At 37.6% G+C, this 15,481-nt stretch overlaps 2 protein-coding genes across 3 annotated transcripts; both read right to left on the bottom strand.

The window, feature by feature from the left end:
- Positions 1–416: 416 nt before the first annotated feature.
- LOC132175303 (Tetratricopeptide repeat (TPR)-like superfamily protein) lies at positions 417–7,347 on the bottom strand. Of its 2 annotated transcripts, XR_009439413.2 has the most exons (4): positions 6,947–7,347; positions 3,157–3,345; positions 803–1,622; positions 417–737 (listed from the first exon to the last, which is right to left on the bottom strand). XR_009439413.2 is itself a non-coding variant. In XM_059587193.2 (3 exons), the coding sequence occupies exons 1-3, from the start codon at positions 7,124–7,126 to the stop codon at positions 1,152–1,154; spliced, it is 840 nt and encodes a 279-aa protein (XP_059443176.1). In that variant the 5' UTR covers positions 7,127–7,347; the 3' UTR covers positions 417–1,151. The 2 variants fall into 2 exon arrangements, 1 of the variants encoding a protein (XP_059443176.1); XM_059587193.2 differs by having other exon boundaries at positions 417–1,622.
- Positions 7,348–8,891: 1,544 nt separating this feature from the next.
- LOC132175469 (acetylornithine aminotransferase, mitochondrial) lies at positions 8,892–15,020 on the bottom strand. Its single transcript, XM_059587424.2, has 3 exons — positions 14,580–15,020; positions 12,722–13,156; positions 8,892–9,669 (listed from the first exon to the last, which is right to left on the bottom strand). The coding sequence occupies exons 1-3, from the start codon at positions 15,015–15,017 to the stop codon at positions 9,130–9,132; spliced, it is 1,413 nt and encodes a 470-aa protein (XP_059443407.2). The 5' UTR covers positions 15,018–15,020; the 3' UTR covers positions 8,892–9,129.
- Positions 15,021–15,481: the final 461 nt, after the last annotated feature.

Below are 15,481 nucleotides of genomic sequence, written 5' to 3' on the forward strand. Positions count from 1 at the left end.
TCATTTGAAATGGAGATGATCCATTTAGGCTAAATGGTGGAACATAGTTGTCATTCTAAAAGATGTAAATATTTTTATCAATTATGTCCCACCATTTGAAATGGAGATGAGCCATTTAGGCAAAATGGTGGAACATAGTTATCATTTTCTTAAAAGATGTAGATATTTTTGTCAACTATGTCCCACAATTTAACCTAAATGGCTCCTCTCAATTTCATTTGAAATGGAGAGGATCCCTTTCCAAAGCAAACATGGAGTGTTTTTGAAACATTTGAAAAAACCATTTTCCCTTCTTAAAGAGAAGTTATCATCGTTTATGGAAATTATAGGGTGTAGGAGTGACCGCCATTGTTACGAAGTGATCACCCCCTTTACACTATCAATTATCCACGTTTAAGCTCACCCATTTGTCACTAATTAACCGAGGGCTACATTTGAATTTGCTTTTGTAAAAGTCGGATTTTGTTCAGATTCAATATGATGCCATATATACAATGCCTAAGAGCAAGATACAATTAAGACTATAAATAGCTTATCAAGCTCATGGAATCCAAACTTCCAAACAATTCAGCCATATAACATGCACGGTTGAATCATATACTAGGCAGGGCTAGACCTCAATATATGATTGATAAGTGAGATCGTATTGGCGCCGCATGGAATGAACTTGAAGTCGAAGGTAATCGCCGTGCTGACACTAATCAGCACAGAGCATCTCCTCCTTTCCAGAGCATTCTCTGTTGCAAAAGAAACAACTGAATATTCCAAATATGAATTACAAACATACAGGAACATTAAATACCTCGGCTTGATGCAGTTATCAATCGGTACAGATCCAAGGGTTAGTACTGTCTCTCCACTTGATTGCCGCACAACAGGAAAAACCATGCGCAGTAGTGAAATTTTCTTGAGCCAGGTGTCAGAAATGAAAATCCTCTTGTTCATATACCTCATGCATCCATTCATTCTATTCTCAAGCTTGCCTACCAGCCAAAGCTTATTTTTCCTAACTTTCAAAGTTTGTACATGATGGACCCACCAGAGAGTTCCCAAACACCTCTAGCTGTCCCAGTGAGGATTTTACTTTTTCCTGTGCTGATGTTGGGGATCACAACAGTCATCCATACCTGTATTCTATATTTATGGCATTTTCACTTTACTGGTCGCACACCAATGGTTCTTACACGAAACCTATACTGCGGCTGAGACTCTTCGTCATCATCATCATCTTCTTCTTCGCTAGAATCGTCCTCAACTCTGTCCCACCTTGCATAATCAAGGGTTGTATGTCCCTTTGGTTTTGGAATTGTTTGCCATCCTTTAGGATCTTGTTCAAACGATTCCTTCTTGCTCTGCATTTTAGGGGCAACAACCACAGTAGTAGAAGAAATCTTTTTAGTCTCAGATTTTTCTCTTTCTTGTCTATATGATTCCTCAGAGCTCCGCATCTCAAGTGCAATAACTTCAGCATTGATATTAGTCCCACTAAGCTCAGCTTTCTCATCACTATCTGCTACATCTTCATATTGTTCCCCTTTTCCATTTCTATTTGGTTCTGCTTCATCTTTGTCTTCTTCCTCTTCTTCTAGCTCTGCTTCGGATTCAGGTATTGGAGCGAGTGACTTTCCTTAAGCAGAAAAAAGAAAAGAAAAAAAAAAAAATTGTTATGAACAGCTGGGAAATAAGTAACTTCAACTTTACAATCTAGACTGCAGATCAGCAATTATTAAAAAAAAAAATTAAATAAGCCATAATTTTCAAACAATGGATTAACCATAGAAACCTAGAAGTTGAGTATTCGGAAAAACAGGTCTAAATTAGACTCATCATGTGGCCAAGCCCTATTATTCAATTTGGGGGTGGCATCTCCCCATGCAAGAAGAATTTAATGCTCTTCTAACAACTGAATAAGAGGGCCTAAACCAAATGACGAGCCCAGAAATTTCAGTCTCTGTCATTGACTGGCAAGCTTCTCGCCTTCTTGATCCAGCTCCATCAAAAAGCGATCTCACCTTCCATTATGATCAGGACAATCTTCCTGGGTCTCATGTTAACAGAAAGGATCTCCATTGGATAAAGATGTTTTTTTCCCGTCTTTTCTTGCTCGGGTTCTGTTGTCAATCTTTTTGTTGTCCTTGGTTATTATGGTATAGTGTAATTAGCAAAGCAAAGTAGTCTTCGGCCTTTAGTACTCCTACGAGTACTATACCCTTGTTTAGGCCCCCTTATCTCTTGAAACTTCTTTTCAAAAAAAAATTATATTACTCTTATTTGATATTTATTTTATTAGCTTTTATATCAACCAGTACTTTCATTACCAACAACACAGTTATCAAAAGAAAAATCAATATTTTTGCTTTTATATTTAGATTCTACTGTTTAACATCAAATCTTCATTTTATTTATTTATTTTTTTTTTTTTGAAGTTGGATGGTTGGATCTTAGTGACGTTGAGGTAAAATGCACCATTTATTTTTAAAATACAAAAAAAAATATGAAAAAAATAATAATAATAAATAACTGTCATGGTTTCCCCAACTGATGGGTTCTCATTTCAAATTATGTTATATAAAGTTGTGTTTATAGTTTGCATTCCAAAGGCATGTTTCTCCATCTGAAGAGTCAATATCTACGACAAAAGAGGTTACTCACTGAATTAATGTAAAATCTTCAAGAGCCCCTTAATTTCAAGTACGGTACAACATAAGTTATAGCAGTATTAATTGGACCATCTTTCACATGTTGACTTGAGGAGATAACTACCCTAGATCAAAAGGCAAACGTGATCACATGAATAGCAACTATGAAATAACATTCAATTAAATAATTGTAGAAGAGGGAAAATACCGCTACAATAATTGAAGCATCATCACACAAGGCACAGCGGTGAAAGGTGATCACATTTACATGGGTAACAGTTAAGTAATGATATGCAGTTACACATAAATAACAAAACGAAAACCAGTATCATCCCAATACAAGAACAGCAGGCGATGAAGACCTTGATAAAATGCACAAAATATCATGCTAGTTCTAACTATACACCTCATGTTATCCTTTCCGTTATGATTATGAAATCCTAAATTACTCCTTCAATAAAACAAACCATAAAAAAGGGGACGGAAATCTTAGTGAAAAGAAGAGATGAAAGTCTACCAATTGTGTCCTCAAACGAGCTTGAAGGTTTTGATAAACTTCTGATGATGGATTCAAATCCAAGAGCCTGTTGACATCAAAAAGCGCTGAGTGATACTCCTTAAGGGTGACAAGTGTTTGTGACCGCAGCATTAGTGCTCCAGTGTGCTTGTGATCAAGCTCAAGCACTGAGGTACATTCTTCTGCTGCCTAAAATTGCATAACAATAAAAAAACTTAAGCTAGTTTATGATAATAGTCATATTGGATGACAAGAGTTTTGATAACATAATAGCAGAAGGTGAAATCTAACCAATGATGAACAAGCTCAAGCATCCATTCAGATTTCAGACAAAACTACCCAACCAAATTTAAGCTTCACCCTCAACCTACCAAGGGACAACTATTTATTTTATTCTTTTGAAACCTAATCTATGGAAAATATTGAAATTTGAAACAATATGCCTTTTGTTCCTTTTACAACTTTGTAAATGAGCTTATATGGGAAAATTTTGACTTCTTCTGCCTGGTCATGCCTACTTTAACACATTATCTGTATAGAGTAGTGGCACTGTCAGAACCATGTAAGACACATGCCTTCCCTGGTGAGTGTCAAATATAAAGTCTCTAGTAAGAAATCAGAGCCTTATTTAGCAATATAAGGTTAATGCTCCCTCCATTTGAAATTGTGTTAGAAGATGACTTACAAGGAATGTAGTCAAACGCAAAAGGGAACAAATACTTTCCCCACAGAAAAGACGAATGAATTTGAATCCAGTCTGCTTTTGTCTCTCAGTTTTTTTTTTTCCCTATTCAATATGGGGAGAGGGGGAGATTACAACTGAATAGAAACACAAATAGGGTGCCCAACCCTAACAAAGGCCTCTAAATCACCCGAAAACAGTGCAGCAAACAAAGAACCAAGAACAAGCAGAAATTGGTCAAATAAATGACTCGACCCATAAAGCGAACAGAAGCGGCCACAAAGGGCTGCAATCAAAGGCAAAACAAACGATTTCAGAAGGAGATCGAACCTCAAAAGGCCCCTCAACATTTTCCAAAGGGGCACCAACTTCAAAAGGCCCCTCAACCCTTTCCAAACTCTTGCAAGGAACACGACAATAGAACATGCACTGAAAGAGGCTAAAACGGAGCCACCAAGGGAGCCACACCTCAACAAACAAAACCAGCAACCACACACTGGAAGGAGAAGCCACCACAAGCAAGTAATACAACTGAAGAGCTGGGGGAATAAATCCCACAAAATACAGCACCAAATACAGAAAAGCAGAGAAAACGAGAAAAACAACTAAAAGCCCAAACGACAGCTGCTCCCATGGAAGGAGCGACACGGGAGGAGAACACTGACGAGAGCGTGAAACCCACACTCCAACACTGGGAGACGCAAGGAGGTGTGGAAGGCAGTGCTGAAGTGGAGAGATCGGAAATGGCAGTGATGTGGTATGTCGGCGGACGGGAAAGTCGTAGAAGGACCACTCTAACATGGACAGACCACGTTCTGAAATTCCCAAAAAACCCCAAAGAGCAGAGAGGCTCGGAGCAGATGGCACGGCTCAGCGGGGGAAAAGGCGTGGTGTGGCAGTGGAGGAGGAGGGGCGGGGGCGGCGCTGTTGGAGAGGAAGAAAGTGCACCCAGTGCACCCAAAAAACTAGAGAAAAGAGGGAAAGCCAAGAGAAAGGGGAAAGGGAAGAGGGGAAAGAGGAGGGAGGTAGAAAATCCATCCCTTCTCACCCAAAACAGCCACAAGAAGCGAAGGTAAGCCTCACAGAGGAAGAGAAGACTTCTCTTTTAGAGAGAAGGAAGAATTTCTCTCTCAAGAAAGCGAGAAGCAAAATTGAAGCTTGTTTTGATAATTTTGTCTCTCAAAAAGTTGACTCTTATAAAGTGTGGCTTATAAATAAGTATATAAAATACCTTAGTAATGAAAGATGACTCTATGAAGGTGTAAATCGAAATAGACCTCCAGGGAAAGAAAAAAAAAAAAAAAACAAATCGAAATAGACCTCGTGAAATGAAAATTATTGAGGCTGCAAAGAGACTTTCTAGTAGCTTCCCTATGAAAGTGAATAGGCTGTGAGAATCCTTTGCAAACTTTGAATGAGAATTGTAAAAGACATAGTAAGATACCCTCTATATGCAATTCTATTTGCCTAGTAATCATTCTGATAAGAACAAGATGAGAAAGGAAATGATGTCGGGTAAGATTAGAAAGTTTAGCGAGAGCAGATGTCAGTCTTGCATCTAATTTAGCTTTAACCAAGTGAATGACATTCTTTTTGCACAAATTATTTTAAGGATAAAATGGGAATCTTTAGGTTGTCATTGAAAGGTATTTGCCAGTGCTGCCAATGAAACAACCAGTTTGCCTTGCTCTAAAGGAGGATAACCTCAGCCAATCCAGTATATGCATTAATAATATAATGTTCTCTGACATGAGGATTAACTTTAAATGATTGAGGTGGCAAGCAGCATATGTGTTTAACAATGGAAACTTAAGCGCCCTCCACTTTTCAAGAAAAAAGACAGGAAATGTTAAAAGCAGTCTCCATGTAACCAACTCTATCTCCTCATGTACATGTACATTGCAAGATTGAAATAAGCTTGTTCAATGAAATTTAATAAGACAGTATATAGTGAGACTTTCTAAGATACTAATAGTATGGGTTATAGACAAATAAAACTTTTCTAATAAAATAATTCGGAATGGAGAGGATGCAGTTTTAAAGAGCACATTCAAACAAAGATGAAAATAAAGTAATATGAGCAAAACAGCTACTCGAGACATTATTTTAGCCATTCTTGATACTACAATTTAAAAATATTCAAGTTATGAAGAGCAAAATGAGGCTGATGGTCATTTACCAATAAATCATTATACATCAACACCAAATAGAGTTATATTTGATATGTTATGGTTGTCTATACTGCCACCACCCAAGATATTTTCCAACCTTTTAAACATATTTCCTTAATTTGAAGAGCTCGTTTGGTCCTTCGACTACAAAAAAACAAAAAGGGTCATCTTCCAAATGAAGTGTTCATATTCTTCCCATTACCATCATCCGATATCTAGTGTAGCCACCCTCTTCTGCCATCCATCCCAAGCCTTCTAGACTTTAAGCTATGCGGAACAGTATTCATATTAGTTACATATGCTTATGAACACACTATCAAAGGGTGACACTTTTTGGAAATTTTATTATTGAAGTTAATTTTTCTCCATTTATCATCCTCACTTGCACTTAAGCATGTTGCAGATTTTACTCGATCCTCCTGACTAGAATATGGAAACATCTTTCTCTCCCTGACTGCTGATAAATACATCAAAAGTACCAAACAGCCAACAGGGGTATCAAGGGACAAGAATGGGGGGGAAAATAAAAGGCATAAATGATTTATGGCATACATGCACAGCTGGTTAGCAAAAGATTTAATAGTAGATACTAAAAATAGAATTAAAATTTTTTAAAAACAAAAAAAAAACAAAAAAAGAGCACGCGCCCCCATGGATAATAATGGCAACCAAAAAGCTTAAAGCCACAAATAGGGTAATTTCAATACCCACCACAACAAAACAGGCCCTTTTTTTTTTTTTTTTTTCCATCAAAATCTTCGGTCCAAGTGAATTTGGTTTAAACTCGTCCAAAAATTCCTCTAGATGTTTTTCTTCCTCCATTCATTTGATTAAATCCGAAGCAAATTCATATACAAAGCTAGCTCCATCCACATAGATAGAGACATACATCATACACGGATGCGGACATACATATGAGGAAAAGAAGAGGAAGAACCTTGTTGAAATCGTGGAGTTTGAGAAAACAAGCGGCTCGGTTGCTATGGAGAGCGATCTTTTGGGGGTTGGTCTTGGCCATCGCCAAGGCCTCCGTGTAAAACCCTAGCGCCTCCGAGTACCGTCCCTCCCGGTACATCTGGTGCGCCCGCTCGATCATGTTCAACGCCGCCGATGCCATGGGCAATCAATCTCAACCGTCCGATATATAAATATATTTACTTTCCTGGATTTGAATGTGACAAACAAAATGAAAAAATAGGGAACATGTGGTTTTATTGATTTACTGTTTGGCGTGTGTTTGTATGATTGGTTTGGGTTTTAAAATTTGAGTAGGTGGCGCAAAGGAGGCAACATGTGCTTTCACCCCGCCAACCAACTTTGAAACACCAAGTGCGCCGTCTGGCGGTGCTTTTTATGTTATTAGAAGAGTAATGCTATTGCTATACTCTACTATATATATATATATATATATATATAATGACTCTATAAGAGCATTCATAGTTGGTGACTCATAGCCTTTGTAAAATGGTAATTTTTGTTTGGTGAGTACCGTTCACTCATTAAAATAATAAATTTGGAATAGTGAAAGCAGAAGTGTTAAAAAGAAAGATATAAAGAAATTTTTGAAAAATAATATTTAAATGAAATAGTGAAAGTGGATAATTAAAATGGTGAGGATGTTAAAGTTACTTTTAAAAAATGGATAAGGAAAATAAAGAAACTTGATTTTTCATTATTTTGACTGGTAAAATCTAGTGAAACTATTAAGAATTCTCAAAGACTGTTATTGTTAATACATATTTCTTCCATGTAATGCTCTCACTTTGGTTGTTTAGCGGCAATAATTTGATCGTTGGAGCTTGGGGATGAAGCCCATTTACTAAAAGAGACTATGAATACTGTTACACACATTTTTATAGGACTCGAACCCATGGGCCCGGGTCATGGAAGAATAGAGATGTGGGCCATGACATCATCAAAAGCCTAGAATTCACTCAAAGGATCGGCCTCATCACCAACTCAACTTGTCTCGAGAAAGTATTGTCAAAGGCATCGTTGGATATTACAACCCTTAGACATCGCAAGTAAAAAATACGAAATACTAGCTCCGAAAAGATCTCTTACCGAGCTTGTGACAGCAACCGAGCTCGTATAATCGAAAGCAAGCTACTTGCCATTTGTAAGTATGGAACGCCAATTATGGGACATGCATCTATTATTGGAACTGATATAAGCCCCATTTGTGGGCAGGGACGGAGCCATGAAATTTTATAGGAGGGGGTCAGCCAAATTTTTTTTTTTTTCGGTTCTTTAGAATTTTTTTTATCAAAAAAAAATTATTTTGGTTGTTTTTTATGAACTAAAGACTACAGTAAGGGCCAAAAAAAGTGGACATTTGAAAGTAAGGGCCAAAAATAAAAAAACTTAGTGGGTATGGGCCAACAAAATTAAAAATAGGGCCAATTTTTTTTTTTTTTTAGGGAGCCAAATAACTAAAATTAAAACTTTAACTTTATTTTTTTTACTTTTTTTAATTTTTTTTTTTACTTATAATATTTTATTTCCTTATTTTGGGGGGGACCATGGCCCACCCCAGTCCCCCCCTCCCTCCGTCTCTGTTCGTGGGCAGGCCATTAACACTCAAAACTGTTAAACGGAACCCATGATTACACATTAAGTTGTTGCAGCGTTACATTTAGCTCATATCTAACAGAAGATCGGATCATTAACTCATCTGTTGGTTACGCCCGAATCTTGGATCCTTCGCCCGGTCATCATTGCCATCCGAACAATTTTGAGTATTTTTATGTTGTTTATAGGATTATAATCTCTTCACATTCTAATTTATTGTATAATCTCTCTTTCTCCACAAAATTTCAATATATATATATGAACCAACAGTTCTATATAAGCAAGCTGAATAAGAGAGAGAGAGAGAGAGAGAGAGAGAGAAGGGCAGTAAATATACAAGACCCACCAACCCACAACTTTGAAACAATTAGCGCTCGAAAGAAGAGGCAGAGCGCTTATAAGTATAAAACTTTTACTCCATCTCGTGGCCGGTGCGGAAGGAGGAAGTACAGTAGCATAATTTATTGAAGGCAAGTGGCCACATATTTTCTTATGCAAGCGTCATTCATTACCTAATAATACAACCAAACAATGCATCTTTCTTTTTTTCTAGTCTGAATTGTGCTGATCAAGTACCGGCAAAGCCTGGTACAGAATTTCAGCTGCATGATCAAGCTCCTGCTCTGTTATGATCAATGGAGGCACAAGCCTAACAACATTTCCTTTTCCAGCTGTTAATACAAGAAGGCCAGCATTTCGGCATGCATCAACAAGGGGGCTGGCAGATACATCCAAATCGATTCCGATAATAAGCCCCAGTCCACGTATTTCTCTCACATGTGAGCTTCCTCCAATCTTCCGCTTTAAAATTTCTTTCAAGTAAAGGCCCTTCTTAGAGACACTGGCTAAGAAACTAGGATTTGAGATTTTATCTACTACAGCAAGAGCAGCATTACAGACAAGAGGCCCACCAGCAAATGTGCTCCCATGATCTCCATAATTCATGGCAGAAGCAACTCTTTCTGTCACTAATACAGCTCCAATGGGTAGCCCTCCGGCAAGAGGCTTGGCAAGTGTCATTATATCTGGGAATACACCATAGGCCTCATGGGCCCAGAGGTATCCAGTTCGACCTAATCCACATTGTACCTGTAAAATGAGAGAAAAAAAAAAAAACAAGTCTATCAGAGAGGACAGACTGTACAATACTACAATGCGAGTATGATACTTTTCTGTGTTTGTGTGAACATGATATGAAACAGACTAGTCTCACTGATATCATGGATCCCCAGATGTCATCAAAAGAAAGAATATTAGTACTAGCTTCCGAAAATGTACAGCGTAAAGAAAAGAAAAAAAAAAAAAAAACCATTTTTAACACCTTACCACGGAACTACAGACATGAGGTAAAATTCCCAAATGCATTTCATTTCAGCTACAATTCAGCCCAGATTATCTTGTTTTAAGGATATGAATGTTCAAAAACCCTAAATATATAGAAAAATTAGCCTACATTAAATTTTGGTTAATGAAAACCTGGACCAGATGTCAAAAATTGAGACATGAATCAGCAGATAAGGATTTTGACCTAACTCCAACACGCGCACGCACACACATATATGAGAAACACTACACTTCCCAAAAAATTTCTCCAAAAGTTGGTTTCCAAATATGTGTCACCATCCCATGAATTGGTGATGCATTTTCCTAAATAATAAATCTCATGCAATGGTAACACATCATTTGAGAACCAACTTAAAAAAAAGAAAAAAAAAAAAGAAAGGGAAGCATAGCACTTCTTTATACTATTTAAAAGAGAATGCAAAAGCCATGGGCAGTGATCCAAGAAGTAGAATGGGAAATTGCAAAAGAGTTTTAGCTTCAAACAGAGTCATGTTTCCTAGCTGCAGAGAGATTTGTCTGCATTATCACATCAGCTCAGAAATTCCAGTATTAGCTGAGTATCTTTGATTCCATTGTATTGTCCTTCCATTATGTTTTTCTTTTTAGAGAAGGGATGGAGTCTGCTAAACCATGTTTTGTAATTTGGGCTCTGCTTCTTCTTTTTGGTAATAAAACTGCTTACTTAACATTCACAACAAAGGTCAGTACCACATGGTAGTTGTCTCCATCAGATGTCGACAATGGACCCCACTAGAGAAAATATTCAAATTGCCAAAAATTGGATATAACAACAAATTCAGCAGCTAAAACCTTTTTCCCTCGAGTCACTCATCTTGCTGGCAGAAAGTTGTTTATGCCATCAATAGACCATATGGATGCACTGTGGTATAGCTAAGGGATGTGTTTGGTGTCATTCTCTTGTACATCTCTTGTCCATCTCTTTTGCATATCTACCATTGAATCTATGGGACCTACATGTAGGTCTCATAAATTCAATGGTGAATTTGCACATCTCTTGTACAGAGATGGACAAGAAATGTGCAAGAAAATGAAAGTAAAATTCTCAAGCCAGAAGCATCCTTGCTAGCAAATAGTAGATATTATTTTTTCTTCAGCACTTTTGCAAATAAGGATATTATAAGTGAAAAATAAAATATATCAATACTTGATGGTTGTAAAGATTCATTAGGTCTTTCCATTTATGCTTTGACATGTAGGCGGACTCTAGGTGCTCCTGGAATATTTGTTCTCCATTGGTTGGTACTTTTTTCTTGTTGTGTTGCATCTTTTAGGCACTTTTGGATGTTGACACCATTTGTGTGAAAGTCATATCTCCTCCTAGGCCATGCTTTGGTAGGACCAACAGTAGGTAATGGTTGTCCTACAAGAATCAAATGAATATGTACCATGTAGATGTACTAGACAAATACTGTAACTGTTGCATGTTCCAAAATTTCTCAGTAGAGAAGCCATAGCAATCCAAAGCTGAGATAAACTTCCTTTGTGCCACAAGATGGCATAATGGTGCTTCAGCATAACTCCCCTGAAAGAGCTTTCAAAGCCTTTGACCTTCACCACTAAAAAACATAATCGACCATTCAAGCAATAGACTAAAAGTAATATACCTCTATATACTAATTGGGAATAGAAATTTTGAGGAAAAGTTTGAGAAATAGATATAGTTCCTCAAAGGTAACCAAAGGACACAACAACCTCTATACAAATGATATCAACCAAGAAGATCAAGCATCAAAAAACTATAGAATTCCAGTCAGTGCTCAAAAAGTGTAAGTAGCTCCATCAAAAGTTAACATCATCCCTCCCAATAGACAGCAACAGTCTAACAAATGTAGTAGACTGTTTCTACTAACAGAGTGTAACCTCTTTCTACCTAAATTTTAAAGCACTAGCAAGAACCCCAAAGAACCTACAAATTAACCACGATATGCTATGTAAAAAAAAAAAAGAGTGATGATAATTTTTTGATTGGTAAAAACAACTTAGGCACTCATATGGGATTAAACATATATCCTCATTCTCCACCTCCTATTTCAGTGGGAAGATGCAATTTGGTCCAAAAACCATGCTCAAGTGATGCTAATAATAACGATGACAATACTAATGATTTGGTTAAGATGATGATGTATATAATAGAAAAGCTCAGTGATGTGAAATCTATGTGACAAATGATAGACCCCATGAGTCTAGCTAGATCCCTTTCTAAGATGGTGGTCGTAAGCTCAGAGGTCGAATGAATAGTGGGAAACAACTATTGATGTATCTTACAGAACACCATGCCAAACACAGATATATATGTACAAGTATAAATAACAACATATTAACCACAAAGAATTAACATATGAAAAGTGCATCACCAGCTACTAGGGAATAATAACCTAAATCTTATTTCAATTTTTGGTGTTCTAGAGAGTATGTGGTCAGATATGAACAGTGAGGTTTTGCCATTAATCTTAGAATCAAGCATTGAGAGTTGAGAGTCCAGCTAATACAAGAGAACTGGATGGGCATACAGAGTTTTGTATTCTGGGAAGAAAATTGGAAGAAAAGCGAAAATTTCGTTTCGGACTCTAGACAAGACGGTCATTTAGACATTAACATTCCCAACACAAGCTAATAATAGAACTTTTGACGACATAATCAGTGCTCAAGTGGAAATTATTTTCTGATATCGAATATTAGGTTTTAGAAAACCAAAACACAAAACAGTACTTACTTTGTGGGCATGCATGTCACTCTTATCAAAATGCAACTATAAATCAATTTAACAGATGATTACCTCATCAAAGACCAACAAAGTCCCAGCATCATCACAAGCACTACGCAAAAATTGTAAGAACTCCTTTGTTGCACTGTATATACCCCCTTCACCCTGGATAGGTTCCACAAAAACTGCTGCAGTTCTTCCTTGCTGAATCAATTCTTTTGTAACTTGTATATTTCCATACTCCAAAAAAGTGACTCCAGGCATGACAGGTTCAAAAGGTGATCTGTAATGCTCTTTGCTTGTCAAAGCAAGAGCACCCATGGTCCGACCATGGAAGGAATTAGTGAAAGATATGAACTCGGTTGCAGGCTCTTTGGCATCGGGATGTGTGTATCTTTGAAACTTCCTGGAAAATTTAATAGCAGCCTCATTTGCTTCCGTTCCAGAATTTGAGAAAAACACACGATCAGCAAAAGAAGAAGCTACTAGACGCTTGGCAAGCTCTACCTGTGGCAAAATCTTATTATTAATTCTTAACAAAGTCAGAAATAGTTAGTGTAATAAATTTCAGAGAAACATGTAGAGAAAAGGCAGGATTGAAACATAGGGAATAATTTTATAATGTAAAGAAGACATTTCTCACATATTTTCTTCCTTCTCTTTCGCTTTTTTTTTTCTTTCTTTCCTTTTCTACTCTCCTCCCTTCCTCTTTTGATTAATACAACACTTCGCCCCTCTATTGTTTAAAAATGTTTTGGACAAACACCCAACTAGCATTTCTTTCCAATAAGCAATGGCAAGAGCCAAGTAGATATTTGCACCCCTATAATAAATAAAACATTACCCAATATTAGGAGGGGTGGGGGAATTATTTATTAGATTTGAGGTGGGTGATGATTCTAAGATCATATTTTGGCATGATGTGTGGTGCGGGGATCAGACTTTGAAGGCAGCTTTTCCAGAGTAGTTTAATACACTCACTTCAAGATGGCTTCAGTGGCAGATCACTTGCAGTTTTCTAACGACACTTTTGAATGGAACATCACTTTTATCATAACAATGCCCCGATGGCACCCCCTTTCCTTGGAAGAGCATTTGAAGGAATACGGGTCCTTCGAGAGTGATATTCTTTGCCTGAACAGTAGCTTTAGGGCAGACTCTCACTATAAGAGCGGGATAACCATTCATCATCTATTGCTCTATTGTGAAGTAGCAAGAGACTTATGGGATCGATCTTCCATCTATTCGGGATAGAGTGGGTCATACCTCAATGGGTAGTGGAGTTGTTGGCTTGTTGGAGATGACAGTTTGGAAGACATGGCAATATAAAAATTTGGAAGATGATTCCACTCTGCTTAATATGGTGTATTCAGAGATAACACGGTGCTTGAAACTTGGAAGACTGTGAGAGAACGGTGACAAACTTAAAACCCTTTACGTTCAAGTCTCTTTATGATTGGATGGTTGCTTATAATTGTTTTCGTTTTTCTTAGAATTTCTTGATGTGTACTTTTGTTAAACCCCTCTGCGCTTCTTTATGAGATTGGATTAATTTAAAAAAAAAAAAAAAATACATTACCCGTCATGCAATATGATTTATGTAGATCACATTCATGAGTTGAAAGCATTTAATTGGCCCCAATAGGATGGGGAAATGAGAGTTTTGAACTAGTGAATTCCGCTCCATCAAGTATTACTCTCTAGCTAATTGAGCTAACCCTTAATGTTAAGTTGATTAAGTTGAAAGCACTTAGAACACATCCATGACTGAGGTGAACTAAATTTGGATTCGATTAGTTTCACCTGATTCAAAATATTTAGTACCATTCTAATAATTAAATAAGCAACCATACGAGGATTTAGTTCCTCAACCAAGCAAAGCAAACATTACAACAAAAATAAATAAATAAAGTGTAAGAAATGCACGAACCTGAGGGAGGGAATAATACATATTGCTGACATGAGTGAGGGTAGTGGCCTGCTCAACCACGGCCTTCAACCAATCCTCATCCCCATGCCCTAGCGCATTCACCGCGATCCCGGCACTCATGTCCAGATACTCTCGCCCCTCGACGTCGTACAATTTACAGCCCTTGCCACTGGCAAGCACAACCGGTGCTCTCGCGTACGTCCCCACCAGAACCCTGGCCTCCGTCTCCATCACCTCCTTGCTCTTCAGAAGCCCAGGCTTCCCCGCATTACTATCCGTTGCTTCCACCTCCACGTTCAGACATGCGATCGCGTGCAACGTCCTGCGCCCGTTGCCGATTCCGAGCAACGATGGCGTTTCTCTGTGTAGACTGAACGAGCGGCGGAGGGTCCTCGACGGGGATAGTGGATTGTTGAGGCAAACATGAACGGAACTCATTGCCCCTCTCCGTTTGGTTTTTGATAAAATGTGGAGAGAAAGTATGAGATCGTGATTGTGTTCGTGCAAACTTGACTGATTGTTTTGTTCTATTCAAAAGAAGCGAAATCTGGGCCTCCGTATTCTTCCTTCCAGGGCCGGCACGACAAATACTAAGGGCTTCGGCGAGAAATTCAAGTGAGTTTTTTTTTATTTATTTAAATATTAATTCAATTTTATATTATATTTTTTCTTGGAATTGTTGTCTTATCCGTATGTCTCGAGGCTAAATATATAAATAAACAAGTCAAATTCACTTGTATCAAATGTGTACAAAAAATACCACGCTTCAAACATAGGTTATAAATGAGTCGATACTCGATACCTCTATGAAGACTATGATTAAGCTTAATATTGTACAAGCTCGCTCGTTATTATTGAAATCCGCCTAATTAGCTAGTGATATATATTCAGCTCGCTTGTTT

The sequence above is a fragment of the Corylus avellana genome, chromosome 3, assembly GCF_965113065.1.
Source record: "Corylus avellana chromosome 3, dhCorAvel1.hap1.2, whole genome shotgun sequence".
NCBI lineage: Eukaryota > Viridiplantae > Streptophyta > Magnoliopsida > Fagales > Betulaceae > Corylus > Corylus avellana.